Consider the following 15,380-nt stretch of genomic DNA (forward strand, 5'->3'; position numbering starts at 1 on the left):
GCACAGTATTACAGGGCTTGAAGGTCAGATTGTAGCATGGGAGGTTTCCTGTTCTGGTTGCTGAGATGGCAGTGGGACAGGGAGGGATGGGGGAGTAGCTCCCTGGCTTGGGTTTTTAACTCACTTGCAGAAACAGCACAGCAGAAAGCAGCAAATAGGCTAAGGTAATTGTGCATTGTATTCTTATTATCTCATTTATTCAGTAAAATCTTATCTCAACTCTTTTATCTCAACCCAGAGGCTTTTTCTGTGTTATAGGGAAAAGGCTGTGTTAAACTAGCACAGGCCTCCAAGCCTGCTTTTAATATACTTGCATGGCTATCCCATACTGACTTACTGGGCAGTAGACAAAGCCATCACTTTTGTCATCTATGAAAGCCAATCTGGTTCCACTGGGATCTGGAAAAATTTTCCTTACACTGACAGAATGCCGATACTCATTCACATACTGCCAGTCTTCTATGTAGAAATAATGAATAACTCCAGTCTGATGAGAAATAACAGGAAAAACCAATAGTGACATCAGTAAGCGCAAAAGGGTAAGATCTTGCATAGAAAATAATCCACTGTAAACTGCTCAGGAGCACAATTATGGGTTTTTTTTGCTAAAAGGATGAGCAACAAACCAAATAACTCAGATAGAAATATATTCCAGCTGAAATGGTCTTTAAAAACAGAAATAATACTCACATCTGTACCATATATGAGGAAGTCATTAGTTAAAGCATGACACAAAATTCTGTATTTATCATCATCTGCTGGGAAGAGACGAGTTTCTCGTTCTTCCTGAGAATCCAAACCTTCACTTTCTATCTAAATGCAAAGAAGAGACTGAACTGAAAAACTTCACTGTTAACAACCATGTGTCACAGTCTTGCCTGTATCAGACTGGAAAGAAATGAGATGAAAACAAACTTGCATGTTCATTCCTTAAAAACCCAGCATCTGCCTCTGTCGCTTGCCCACAGAAACTTTAAGAATAAAACTAGTTAAATAGTTTCCAAGAAAACATATTTTATTAATCTGTTCTAAACTAGGTGGTTGTTATTTATGAAGTCTAAAGGAACTTTTTTGTTTTAATTAGCCAGCAAAAACATTCTGAAGAATTTCTATCTCCATCAACTGACTCTATTTTCTCTCCTTTTAAAAATGACATTAACTTGCTCAGCTCAGACCAACTCTAGTTCAGCACTACCAGCAATCTTACCATATGCAACTGGACTTTACCCTCAAAGAAAGCAGCAGCATAATCAGAATTAAGGCGCATACTCGCTACTGTCCCCAGGTACTCCACATCTTTAAGCTTTTTTACATCTGAAAAATTCAAATAGAAAAGGTAAAAAATATTTAACTTTTGTATGTGTCTTCACTTATTTAAATTTACAGCTGAGATCAGTTGCATGTAGGAGGATTTTTTTCTTAGCAGTCAGAGAACATATACCAAACTGAAAATTTAAACCCTCTGATCGCATAGCCCCTAGGTAGTTTGCCAGACTATTTAAAGGCATGGTGCAATAATATTTTAAAAGCTTAAAGGTCCTTCATTGGTTAACAACATGATCTGACAAAAAAATAAAAAACAGAAGAGAAACATCTTGCATTTCATTACCTTGAACCTGAAGTTGTATCTCTGTTACTCTTACAACACCTTGTCATAACTGCTTCGGTTTGTGAAGATCACTATCCAGTCCTAACAATACCATATGGCAATTCAAGTTGTTGTTGTACACTGTGGAATGTTCAGAATTGCTAAACACACCACCCAATTTGTAAAATAAGAAACAATAATGGAGTAGTTTTAAGAAAACTAAATTTATGCTTACTGTTCACTCCAAGTCCATAAAACCAAGCTCGATTGTTCATTCCTACAGCCAAATGATAAACACCAATAGCAACAAAACTGGGCTCTACTTCAACAGAGACTGTGACTGGTTCCTCCTGGAAAACAAAACAACACAACACCAAAACCCAAACCAAACCAATTTAATTTACTGTTAATAATAACTTTACTTATAGCTAAATTAAAAGCAAGAGATCCTCATACTTGCTCCACATGGTTGGCTATAGTGACTTCAAGGAGAGAAGTGAGGTATGCAATCCGTGTGCCACAAGCATCTCCAAGGATTGGAAGCTTTGTCAAGAAAATGTGGAGGGATCCTCTTTGTGTAGATAGTGCCAACAACTGTCCATCATCTGTCCAAGCCAGCTGATCTACACCTAAAACATTCATGAGTTTTTGCAGAAAAAAATAAAAATCCTTTAGCTATTGAAACCAATAAACAATTATTTTGCTTTAAAACATGAAATTGGAATTCACATCTAGGAAAATACATACTCAAACATTACCAATTAATGTAACTCCAAGATTAAATGTATTAAATTCAAACCAAATTCATAATTTACTAAATTAGTATTTTAAGAGTGAAGACTTAAAAAACCCTGAAGTTTTTACAGACACTACAAGAGGAGATTATGATGGCAACTCATTACCCAAGAGGATAGTCTTGTAACAATGTTCTGGAAACCACAGGCATAACTGCTGTATATCAGGATGAGAACAGATTAACTATCATGTATGTCAGTACAAGGGGTGCTGCAAAACAGAAAACCCACCAAAAAACCACCATGGAAAGACGCAGAAACCAGTTAAGTCATAGAGTCATAGACCAGTTTGGGTTGGAAGAGACCTTTAAAGGTTGCCTAGTCAAACCCCTGTGCAGTGAGCAGGGACATATGCAACTAGAGAAGGTTGCTCAGAGCCCCGGGGTCCATCCTGGCCTTGAATGGTTCCAGGGATGGGGCATCTACCACCTCTCTGGGCAACCTGGAACAGCAAAAATGTCTTCCTCCTTCTAGTCTGAACCTCCCTCTTCTATTTTAAACCCATCACCCTTTGACCTGTCAAAACAGGCCCTGCTAAAAAGCCTGTCCCCATCTTTCTGGCTGGCCCCTTTAACCACTGAAAGGCCACAAGAAGGTCTTCCTGGAGCCTTCTCTTCTCCAGACTGAACAACCCCAACTCTCTGTTTGTAATTATTATTTTAGTAATCTGAATATACTGCACTCCAGATTCAAAAGCCCAAAACAGTAATTGATCAAATATTCTGAGAGCTGTACTTCTCTACATTTTGAAGAGATAAAATAAAACATGTACCCATTTTGGTATGGGTCACCTAATCAACACAAGTTGGGAAAGACAAAATTTATGTAAATTCTCTATTTACACAGTTTTTCCAACAACAATGCTTTCAATCATCTAAACAGTCAACATCAAAGTTCTGGTTTATTTAATTTGTAAGATTCGTATCCTCATGGAGACTGGTAACATACCTTTGTTTTCATCATCCAAGTTTATTATGGCATACATTTGTCTCAGGTCTGACAGATCATGGATTTTAATGCTAAAACAAAAATAAACAGTCATTCTCTGTAATCAAAAACTGAGTCATCATAAACTAGAAGAAAGCCAGCCCAATCAAGGCAGCCTAATGGAGCAAAAAATAGAACCCAAATGCAAAGTGCCTTTTGTTGCCAAAAGAGCAACACACACTGTTACCCATCACTTTAAATAGCATATCATGGAAACATATAACAATTTCGGTTGAAAAGGACCTTGAAGACCATTGAGTCCAACCATTATTTAACTCTGCCAAGTCTGGTGCTAAACCATGTCCCTCAGCACCACATCTCTGAAGCTTTTAAACACCTACAGGGATGGGGATTCAACCACCTCCCTGGGCAGCCTGGTTCCAGTCTTTGAGAACCCTTTCAGTCAAGGTTTTTTTTCCTAATATGCAACCTAAACCTCCCCTAGTGCAACCTGAGGCCATCTCTTCTCATCCTCTTGAGAAAATCAGTGTGATCATGATGACTGTACAAAAGTATTTGCTCAGAACTAAAATCTGAGAAAAAAGGCACAAATCCCGCTCAGAAGAACTCAGGGGTGGGAAACACACACCATTGTTCCCTTTGGAAAGGTTAGGTTAAGAACGCATTCCTGATGGACAAACACTGCTTCAAATACAGATACAGCTTGAAACGACTTGTTCTGCTGTTGCTAAGCAGATGTTTTTGTCCAATAAATGCATTATAGTAAAGAAATTTGGGCATTTTTGTAGCCAAGTAACACAGCAGTAAAACAAAAGAATCAAAAGGAATAACATACACTAAAGTTTAATTCATTATTTAAAAAAAAAAAATCCCCAACAATAATTACAATTACAGAGATTTTAGTCAAAATTAGCTTCTATCTTTAGGCAGAGGCAGTTCCAGAGAGCACTTAATCTCATCTTCTCTGAACCGACTTCTTAGGGAGCCTTGGAGCATCAGGGTCCCCAGCTATAGCTGGGCATTAAGAGAGATGAATTCTACTTTCTACAGATCGAACTTCCACTTACCAATTGTCTCCACATGATGCAGCTTTGTTTAATGACTGGGATATAGCAATGCTGCTTAGATTGTCCTTGTGGTTATGAGCTTGAAAGATTTCTTGACCTATCTCACGAATGTGTGTAGAAATGACTACAAAATACCCTCGTGAGAAGCCAATCATTATGTAGCCATCACCATACCTGTTAACAACAACAAAAAAATTAAAAAAAATTAAGGGATATATTTATGCAATATGCAAAATGTTTTCTTTCAGACTACTGGGGTAACTGTCAGTGAATCTCTTTTACAGGAAAATAATCAAATGATGGGAATTTAAATATGTAAAACAGAATGAAATAATCAAACAATCACAGAATCACTATAGTTGGTAAAAACCTTCAGGATCATCAAATCCAATTACTATCTAACTCTACCAGGGTCACTACTACACCATATTGTTGAGCACCAGACTTATATAGTATAAAACTGATTAAGGGAAGATCAGCCAAAGGTTCTTAAAGGACAAATCCATGTTTATGCCCACAGTTCACTCATAAGTTGTCTTTATTCTCTTTTCTACATTCTATAATGCCATTTTACTTTCAGGAAGCTGCATATATGACAGTGATGCCAGGTGAAAGACCTCTGGAATCTTCATATAAACATGCCAGAAGATGGAAACTTAAATTTCAAACTTCTGGATGACTTGGCTGACATCCAAGCTATGCTAAAAACAATGCCAGTCACTGTGCCCTTAGGGCATACTATTGGAAACACAGTGGAGGTACCAAAGCTACAATCTGTATTTCATACAAACATAGAATCATGAAGGCTGGAAAAGACCTCTAAGATCACTGAAGTCCAACCATCAATGCAATGGCATCATCTTCACCAAACTATACCCCAAAGTGCCATGTCTACACCTTCAGGGATGGTGATTCAACCACTTCCTTGAGAAGCCTGTTCCAGTGCTTGCCCACTCTTTCAGTAAACCATTTTTTCATAATATCCAATCTAAACCTCCCTTAGTGCAATTTGAGGCCTCTCATCCTATCATGTCTGTTTACTTTCCACAGTGTCAAATAGAAGTAACAAAGTGAAGGTAGAAATAGTTACAGGGTGTAAGGATGAATTCAAACAATGTCTCGTGAGCATAACTGCAAAATAGTCACTGTAAGGGAAACAGCCCAGGTATGCCATGTTGCACATGTGGACACAAATTGAAGCATCAGCTACAGGTGTTCTTACACAGTTGCAGTGTAAAGAAATGTCAAATCCACGTTTACTCAACAGGCACTAAAAAGAGAGGTGTCATGATTCAAAGGTACAGAAATAGTATAGCTGCTTTTTGGCTGCAGAGCTGATACTTCGAGCCTGGCATTTCTTCAAAGGAACATTACCAGTTGGATTACATGGAGGTGAGGCTACAACAACTTTGCATAACTTTGTAAATCAACAAACTAGCTGAGGATAAAATTCCAGCCCTTCTTTCATCAATTACTCATCCAAACAGAAAACAACCTACAAAAGCCTCAGTTTAATTTACTGCAAGACAGCAGCAGTGTAAGTGCCCTAAAACTGAGTGTACCAAGCGTGATTATATTGGCAAACACTGCTTTTAGAGCCACTGAATTGTCAACTAAAACAAACTGCAGACTTATTTGCGTTTGTGAAAGAATTATTTAAAAGGCTACAACACATTCAAGAAAAAGCCAATGTAAGCAAGAGGTAAGATTTCCCTGCCAGAATTTATCAGAACTATTGGGAAAATCCTCAGCTTGTTAATACTAGATTGCTTCATGAAGAAAGTTCTGCTCACCATTTGTAGGTTACAATACTGCCATAAGGCTGCTGAAATTTCAGATCAATGGGGTTATCAGGATCATTCAAGTTAAAAAGAAAGAGAGTCTTCTTGCCGACCACTACACTAACCTGCCAACAAATAAAAAGAGAAATTAACCTGGTGAGAATGGCACCACCTTAAACGTAATGCTCCACATCTTCACTAAAATACGAGATTTAGGAATTTCAGTAATCCTTAGGAATCCCATGGATCTGAATTGCCAATCTTTACCAACAGTGGAAGAGATTTTCACGATATTCTCCTTGCACTAAATGCAAGCCCAGAAGAACACACATTTCAAATTCAAGACTTTTCTCCCTAGAGAAGCATTAAGCTAGTTCCATTTCCTCAGAGGAAAATGCAGCAGGGTCACACAGATTTATCCTTCAGGACTACTCTCACTTGAACTATGATGTGTTTTTTGACCCATAGAATTTTTATCTGGAAGGTTGAGGGGATGACTGTCACACCACTGCCACCTCAAAGGGCTTTGCTAAGATTCCAAAGATAGACAATTCCATAAACCTCAGGCTGTTCAGTGTGTATTACATGAGCAATATTTACAGTTTGACACCAGTCTAGGTGAGTGCATTTTATCTGAGAAATCCCATAGAGATTTTGGACTTGATACTGGAATACAGGGTGAACTTTGGGGATTTTTAAAAGATTTTTATTAATAGAGTGTGTGTTACTATTAGGCAGCTGTGTGTAAAACACTCATTTTAGAAAAAGCAAGGAGAAGCAACTCGTTTCATCTTAGTCATTGATACTTGGAAGAGCTATTTACAAATTTATTTTACCTTGTGCTCCAGCTTTCCTTGTTGTAAAAGGAGACAATAGGTTATTCCTAAACCAAGAGCTAGAGGAATGAAATCAAAGTTGAAATTTTCAAATTGAAGAAAAAAAAGGCCTATGTTGGCCTAAAACTCCATAAATCACAGAATCATAGAATGGTTTGGGTTGGAAGCGACCTTCAAGGTCATCTAGTTCCAATCCCCCTGCTACGGCCAGGGAAACCTGCTACTAGATCAGCTTGCTCAAGGCCCCATCCAACAGCTGCTTTTCAACACTTCCAGGCTTGGAGCTTCCACAGCTTCTCTGAGCAACTTGTTCCAGTGCTTCACCACCCTCAGGGGGAAGAATTTCCTCCCAATGTCTAATCTCAATCAAGCTTCTTCCAGTCTGAAGCCATTATTTCTTGTCCTAGTGGTGTATTAATCCGGAATTACAAACTCAAATTCTGACATGTAATTCTTTAAGTTACCTCAAATATAAAAAGCGTGTTTTCTGCCTTTCAAAGCAGTTTGCTTGTAGTTCCACTGCAGCTTAAGGATGCAATATTGAAGAAATACTAATTCGTAAACTCTTCTAAGAAGTTACAGGAATGTTATGTTGCAGAGCAAGATGTTAACTCTAGTACTACTTATTGTTGATCCAACTTTGAGGTTGTGTTCTTTCTGATCTCTTAACTAACAATTTTGGCAAACCTGCCCCATTTTGACCTGCCACATTGCATATACAGCTCTTTATTTATCCTGTATGTATTTAAGTCCCTCCACACATCTCCATTAACTACCTTCGCAAAGCGCATCTGTTACCTGTCACTACACTACTAACCACTACACTTTTCATGAACACATCCTTAACGAACAAAAAAGTATAGCTTTAACTTTAAAGGATAGTTTTGGAAAAGGAAAAAAAAAAAAAAAAAAATCTTCAACACAAAATTTTAAGTCAAGGAGGAACAAATTGCTTCCTGGCCCATGCAGGTTGCCACCAGAAGCCCTGAGACATCAGATTAACACTTTTTGCAGTATTTTGGATTGAATTCTTACTGTGCTTTCTGTGGTTGATATTCTTTCATCAGTCTTCATAACTGAGAACTGCATATCACTGGGATCTGAGCTCACTGAGGTCTGTGGGAAAGAAGTTCAGATTGAGATAACAGGTACTGTAGCAAATACTGATGATAAATAATTGTATTAGTCCTTCTCTGTGCGTTTTGGTGCAAAGGATGGAGAGATGCATAGATAGACAGATAGATAAACAGGTAAACAGAGAGATAGATAAGTAAACAGATAAGTAGATAGATTAATAGGTAAACAGGTAAGTAGATAGATAAATAGGTAAACAGGGAAGTAAACAGATAGATAAGCAGATAGATAGTTTTGGTACTAAGTGCAATAACTAAGAGTAAAGTTGGTGAAAACATGACCACAGTTTGGATGATAATGACATGTTATCACAGAATATACTGAAAAAATATCTAGGAAACAGAAATAGAAATCCAAATAGAGAAGACCCAGATGAGGAAGAAGACTTGCAAGATGATACTATACAGACAGTGCTAACTGAAGCAGTATAAACAAGGCCACTTCAATGCAGACTCAAAGAAGGAAGACCAAGACATCCAGGTTAAATACTTACAATGCATTTTAACATGGATATAACTGATCTGTCTTAGGTAGTGATAGCAACCTAGCTGCTTTTGCAGTCAATACGAGGTTCCAAAACCTCATAATCAAGTCTGCTGTCTCAGTTATGCTACCAAGCCAGCTAGTTTAAAGCAGGGATATCTTAAATTTATCAGGGCATCTTCAGTGGGGCTTTTCAAACATGAACATAGAAGCATATGAAAGATTGGTTCTTTGAAAATCTTGAGTGAAATGCTGCTCATTAAAGTTAAAAAAGGGAATGGTATACATTTGCACATTACACAAAAACTGTCATTGTTCAACAGGACTGTGATGTATGTGAGCAAGCAGAATGCTTGATTGAAGAACCTGGGTGTACTTGGAGGAAGCAATAGAATTAGCCTCTCAGCAATGCAATAGAGGTCCAGCCTAGGAGCAATCCTTGCACATCAGAGGCATGGATCTTTGTTTAATCAATCTAAACCACACTCACAACACTAAAAGTACATCCTAAAGACCTCCTGTAGTCAGGTGAGAGCTGTCCTGTGCTGCTTCTGGGGAAGCTGAGACAGCACTCACAGGACGCTCTTCTTACAGATACAGATCAGGATCAAGGATGAGAGAAACACATTTAGGCAGAACAACAGCAGAATCAGAGAGACTCTAATATCCTAAATCCCATTGCATGACACAGCTCAGATGTTTTGATATACCTTCATCCTACAGGAGGTCTCCCAAAGGCTCTTTGCATGCAGGGAGACTGAACTGGCATAAGTTCCCACAGATCCCAGCTTTCTCAGGAAGTAGGAGTATTAATGTATGCCTCAAAATCAAATGTGGTTCTAAATAGTACCTGTCTTATTGTATCTCCTTCCTGATTGCTTATAGTAATCATTTTGTCTTCACCACCTAGAGCCAGAAGGTTTTCAGTACTCCAACAGCCACAAGTAATCCGCTTGGTGTGCTTACCTGAAAAAGAAAGGAACCCATACAGCACACATGCACACAACCACCAAGAACAAAATAAACCATCTGAAATGGAAATATGTTCTGTCTGCCCACTCAAACACAAATTGTCAGAATGCAAAACAACTTATCAGAGCACTACTCCCGTTAGGAACTGTTCTTCCATTTCTTTGCATCAAAGGTCTGGGGACTATGCTATATGCTTAAACCTTCTGCCCAGAGGTGCTCTAAGCAACAAGAACAATGACACAAATCCTTTGCAAGAAAGAAAACACAAGTTTCACATGAGGCAGTATCAGATATGTGCATATATACTTTTAACTTACAAAAATACTCTGATAAATACAACAAAACAAGGTGAAGACTGACTATGAAGACTTTTTTATACTGGTATATTCATATACAGAAGTAAAAAGGAGCAGAAATATCTCAGCAAAATTACGCTCTGACATGTGCAACCTTAATTGCAAACCAATGCATACCAAGAACAGGAATCTTGCGAGAAGTCTGACGGTTATATATAAGTAGGTTTCCCTTTGTTGTTCCAACAGCAAGCAAACTTCCAACTCGAGACCATAATAAGAAAGACATTGTATCCCTAAAATAAAGAAAAGCACAGATATTCCTTGCACCTTTATATGCTTACATGTGAAAACTTATCAGGCTGCAACGTATGGAAATATTCCATAATCAAATAGCCAAGGGTCCAAATAGATTTGACAAAATACAAGCATACATATTAACAGAAATATGGAATATTTCTATATTCCAGACATGGAGTTTTCAAACTAGGTCTGAAAAAGAAAAGGAAAGAATAAAATCACCCTTATGGAAACCAACATAAATCCCACCCCTCAGTTTTTCCAGCCAAACTGAATTATTTTGATTTAATGGATAAAACACTCCAATTTTGGCATCTTAAAATAATAATTTTAAAAAGGTATCTACTTAAAACAACAACAAAAAGACTCAACCCCCCCAAAAATCATAGTCAAAGAAACTTTAGAAATGAAGGGTTAAGTCAGAAGGAGTGTTTGTCTTAACTCAAATATATAAAATAGCTGCAGTATCCAAAATCATCTGTTTCTGTGCACAGGTACCTTAAACATGGGACAGATTCACTTCCCACTCTCCCTCCTAGAGACAGAATGTTTATGCAGTGTCCAATAATTTAGTGGAATAAATTCAAAGAAACTAAAAGTTTAATTGTTAAACCAAGATTTTTTTGTTAATCCAATGCTTGACTGTTATACAGGCCTCAGGCGAGTTTTAAGTCTGTGGCCAAATTCTGAAAGGTAGGGATTTGAACCTTAGAGTAGGATCACCATAGATACTTTCCCCCATCCTAAACCAGTCTGATTTGTGAATAGTATTTTAGTCCTCTCATCTAAGGAAAAAAAAAAAAAAAAAAACTCAGCAGCACTAAGATCACTTCCCTTACTTTTGTAAGCTAGTGCAGACACACCAAAAAAAAAACCAACCCACTCATTCTCTCATTCTTGTTGCTACCACAAATTGGAAACATTGAAGAGAAGCTCTCTGGGGACTTTAGCATTGTTGACAATTAAAAAAGAAACACACCCCCACCCCATCCCCACCCCCACCCCCAATCCTCCACCCACAAAAAGCATTCTAACCCAGCAAATTATACAGAGAAGAGTTAGCAAACAAACTGTAGCATATTAGTTTAACAGTCTGTGTTCTATAAGGACCCTGAAAAAGATGATCTTTGCAATATCCAAGTCTTCAAGTATACACTTCAGAAACAACTTCCTTACCTCATGCCACTGTCTACTTGGCTGGTTTTGTTTGTGTTTGCATCCCACAGAAATATGGCACTAGATTTGTCTGTGATTATTGCTAAAGTATCTCCATCTTTATCCCAGTCCATAGCAACACAGTTGCTGAAGGAAGAAAAGCAACAACACAAAAAACATTCACTAGTAATGTTAAGACGTTTCTAAGTGTAGAAAAACAGACAGATTTAGTAAGCTGAAATCCCTGTGCTTCCTCTTCCCTCTGAAGCAAACCCAAGGCAGACTACAGATCTAGCTGTATTGCAATCACCCCACTACTCAAATCTCAGTGATGGGTGAAAGGGAGGTCATCAAAATGAGCCTGTACTTCAAATATGGCCACCTTGATTGGTAAAACGACAGTGAAAAACCCCTGTAAGATTCTGTATTGTCAGAGGCTATTCAGTGTTGGGGTTATTTTTCCCATAGTTCAATAAGCCTAACAAAGCTGGGCAAGAAACCTGTGCAGAGGCAGGAAAAACCTCTGCTTGCAAATAGTTCCCACATCTAAGAGGACAGCAGACTTACCCACAAGTGTCTAGCAAATTGCAAACAATGCTGTTTACAACACATATTGAAAGCACTGTATGCTGCAGACTAAGAACCTGTGCTGCTGACACAACTCCTGGGCAACCCATTCCAAGGCCTCACCACCCTCATGGGGAAAAATTGCTTCGTAATGCCTAATCTTAATCAAGTTTCTTCCAGTTTGAAGCCACTATACCTTGCCCTGTCACTACATACCTGTCAAAAGTCCCTCTCTAGCATTTCTGTAGGCCCCATCAAATACTGGAAGGATGCTAGAAGGTCTCCCCTGACCTTTCACTTCTCTCGGCTGTACCCCAACTCTCTCAGCCTGTCTTCATAGCAGAGGTGCTGCAGCCCCCTGATCATCTTTGTGGCCTCCTCTGGACCTGCTCCAACAGTTTTACACCCTTCTTCTGTTGGGGGCTCCGGAGCTGGATACAGTACTCTAGGTGTGGTCTCATCAGAGCACAGTAGAGGAGCAGAATCCCCTCCCTCCACTTGCTGCCCATGCTGCTTCTGATGCAGTCCAGGACATGGCTGGTTTCTGGGCTGCAAGCGCACATTGCTGGCTCTTGTTGAGCTTGTCAACCAGCATGCCCTAAGTTTGTCTTGCTCACCAGTTCGTCTTCTTTTCTTCACCAGAGATAGTGTCTCTTTCTACAAATTTTTTACATTGTACAAGCACTTCACCAGAAGAAAAACATTTTATGAGGAAATAGCAAAGCAAATAATTTAAACCCATCTTTGTACCTACCCTGGTAAGTTGATCTCATTTCTCTTCTGACCATGACGATCAAATATTTTCACAGCACAATCACCTCTAAAAAAGATTAACATGTAGAATAATTCCATTTCTTCATCAGTGATTTCTAAGGACAAATTCAATGATTGTTTATAATCTTACCCTGTTACAGCAAGGAAGTTTCCCAAAGTTTTCTGCCAAGCAAACTGCACAGGGGAACCAGACCAAGCTTTTTCTAATAGACAGAATACTTGCTAGGAGACAAAAAAAAAAAAAAAAAGTGGGAAATTACAGACCTTAAATTCATAAGCATAGAACAACCGCCTAATATGTTAGCAATTATGAGTACTGTGCAGGTAAAAAACCCCAACCCTCAAATACAACATTGGGTGATTCTAATTGACCAAAGCACTAACATTCCATAGAAAAATCTTACGGTTTGTGCTGGAAAATATGAAGTTTCTGGTACTAAATGTCTCTATTGAGAACTATTAAGACTCTATCACAAATATTTTCTTTTTTTCTCTTACAGAGTTACTGGAGTAAAAAATTTCACTTCATGTCCAAAGACCACAATGTTCAGGTAAGCTTGGACTTAGAAAGCATTTTTAGTGTGTAAAACAGAAGGCTCAACATCTATGCATCTTTTGAAAATATGCAACTACTTTGCCCTCTCTGAATTGCTGGGTTTTAAAAGCTAAGACCTGAAAGCTGCTCACCAGTAAAAAGAGACACCAACTTCTGAGTAGGAAAGTTTCTTACATTCCTTGTCCTTGCACACCACCTGCTCGGATTTTTTTTCTGTAACTTGGCTGTAAGATAAAGCTCACAGCTTTATTCGATAGCTTGCTAACGTGACTTGTCAGATAAACACCAACACCTGGTGTCCACTAAAAGCCTGGCAGCTGTAATCAAATCTTTGTCAAAGATTCCCCTCAGGTGAATATAACCTGAGGCACTCTTACCATTGACTTTGCATTTTTGTGAATAAAAATATAAAATTATGAGCTCCACATACCACAAGTATAAACAAAATACGACGATTACTTGTTATTTTTAAAATAAGTTAATAAAATCTATAATAAACCAAGGATAAAAAAAGAATGATGGGAGTTCAGGCAAGCTCAATGTCCTCACACTCCTCTCCGCTGCCAGGGCCGGCATTAAGGCCCTGACCTGAGGGCAGGAGACCCGAACTTCGCCAGTAACAGCTTCGGATAACGGTAACGGCGGCGGCTTGGGCAGTCGTCGCGGGAAGAACGAGCCTGGGCGGGGTATGAGCCTCCGCGGCCCGTTCCCGGGAGCCCGAGGCAGTGAGGGCGGCGGGAGCGGCCCTGACTTCCCAGAGGAGGCCCCGTCCGCGGCGGCAGCCTCCCGCCTGCCGCAGACCTGCACGAGCGGGCGGCTCGCGCCGCGCCCCTCTCCGCTTCCCAGGCCGCGAGCACCGCCCGGCCGGGGCGAGCCCCGCTCGACGCCCCCGACCCAGATCGTGCAACGCGGAACGGAGATCGCGACGCCGGCGCCGCCCCGGTGCCAAGGCTCCCTCACGGGTGCCCCCCGCCACAGTCCGGGCGTACGGCGACCGAAGAGATTCCCAAGGCCTCCTGGGGACTCACCTTCATCGCGCCCCCGACTCGTTGCGCAGCTCCCTTTCCGCATGCGCCGCCCCCCAGCCCCGGCCATCCACGCAGCCAGGCCCCGCCCACCCGCCGGCCCACAGCGTCGCCGTCACCCCGGAGACGGGAGAGGAGGAAGCCCAGCCCTGTTCATAGAATCAGAGAACGGTCGGGGTTGAAAAGGACCTCCAAAGGTTATCTAGTTCAACCCCCTCTGCAGTCAACAGGGGCATCCTCAACTAGATCAGGTTGCCCAGAGCCCTGTTGAGCCTCACCTTGAATACATGCAGGGAAGGGGCCTCAACCACCTCCCTGGGCAACCTGTGCCAGTGCTCCACCACCCTCACGGTAAAGAACTTGTTCCTAACATCCAATCTAAATCTGCTCTTCTCTAGTTTGAAGCCATCGCCCCTTGTCCTATCACTGCAAGCCCCTGTAAACAGTCTCTCCATCCTTCTTGGAGGCTCCCTTCAGGTACTGCAAGGTTGTTGTTAGGTCTCCCCAGAGCCTTTTCTTCTCCAGGGTGAACAATCCCAGCTCCCTCAGCCTGTCTTCATTGCAGAGGTGTTCCAATCCCTGCGTAATTTACTCTGGGTGACCCTGGTCTAGCAGGGCCGTTGGACTAGATGATCTTCAGAGGTTCCTTCCAACCCCCCACCAGGCCCTGACTGTGAAAACAGGCTGTAAAGCTTGAAGAAAAAAGGTGTTGACTCAACAAGGCTGTGTTTAACTTCAGCTGTATTCAATTGCAAACAGTGCAGGTTTTATCACAAAGTTTCACTGCTTAGTGATTTCTTTTTAAAACAATAAATAGTTCACCAAGAGCATCAACATGTTTCAAATTACAAATGTACAAAGACTTTGGGTATCAGATGCTTCAAACGTCTGAAAAACATTCAATGAGCTCACATCTTCCCCTTTTCCGTTACAAACACGTGTTTACCTATGGTTCTGGAAACATAAGGAACAAGGCACAGAAAAGCAAATACAAAAAGACTTTCCAAGAACATTCAGACCATTCAAAAGCAATTCTCTGTAACAGCATAAGGCTCAGGAAAGGCAAATTATAAAGTATCTGAAAAAAAATAGACTGTGAAACAAGGT

The 15,380-nt window shown here is 40.2% G+C and overlaps 1 protein-coding gene across 1 annotated transcript in view; it reads right to left on the reverse strand.

Moving 5' to 3' along the window:
* WDR19 (WD repeat domain 19) overlaps nucleotides 1-9,597 on the reverse strand; it is a 31,790-nt gene extending 22,193 nt beyond the window's left edge. The window contains exons 1-10 of the mRNA XM_054383286.1: nucleotides 9,482-9,597; nucleotides 8,050-8,130; nucleotides 6,191-6,303; nucleotides 4,398-4,571; nucleotides 3,331-3,401; nucleotides 2,045-2,217; nucleotides 1,824-1,938; nucleotides 1,208-1,314; nucleotides 691-813; nucleotides 338-487 (exon numbers count right to left, since the gene is read on the reverse strand). Of these exons, the coding sequence (XP_054239261.1) occupies nucleotides 338-487; nucleotides 691-813; nucleotides 1,208-1,314; nucleotides 1,824-1,938; nucleotides 2,045-2,217; nucleotides 3,331-3,401; nucleotides 4,398-4,571; nucleotides 6,191-6,303; nucleotides 8,050-8,130; nucleotides 9,482-9,523 (1,149 nt within the window). The 5' untranslated portion in view covers nucleotides 9,524-9,597. The remainder of the gene's footprint in view (nucleotides 1-337; nucleotides 488-690; nucleotides 814-1,207; nucleotides 1,315-1,823; nucleotides 1,939-2,044; nucleotides 2,218-3,330; nucleotides 3,402-4,397; nucleotides 4,572-6,190; nucleotides 6,304-8,049; nucleotides 8,131-9,481) is intronic.
* Nucleotides 9,598-15,380: the final 5,783 nt, after the last annotated feature.

The sequence above is a fragment of the Indicator indicator genome, chromosome 8 (assembly GCF_027791375.1).
Source record: "Indicator indicator isolate 239-I01 chromosome 8, UM_Iind_1.1, whole genome shotgun sequence".
Taxonomy (NCBI): domain Eukaryota; kingdom Metazoa; phylum Chordata; class Aves; order Piciformes; family Indicatoridae; genus Indicator; species Indicator indicator.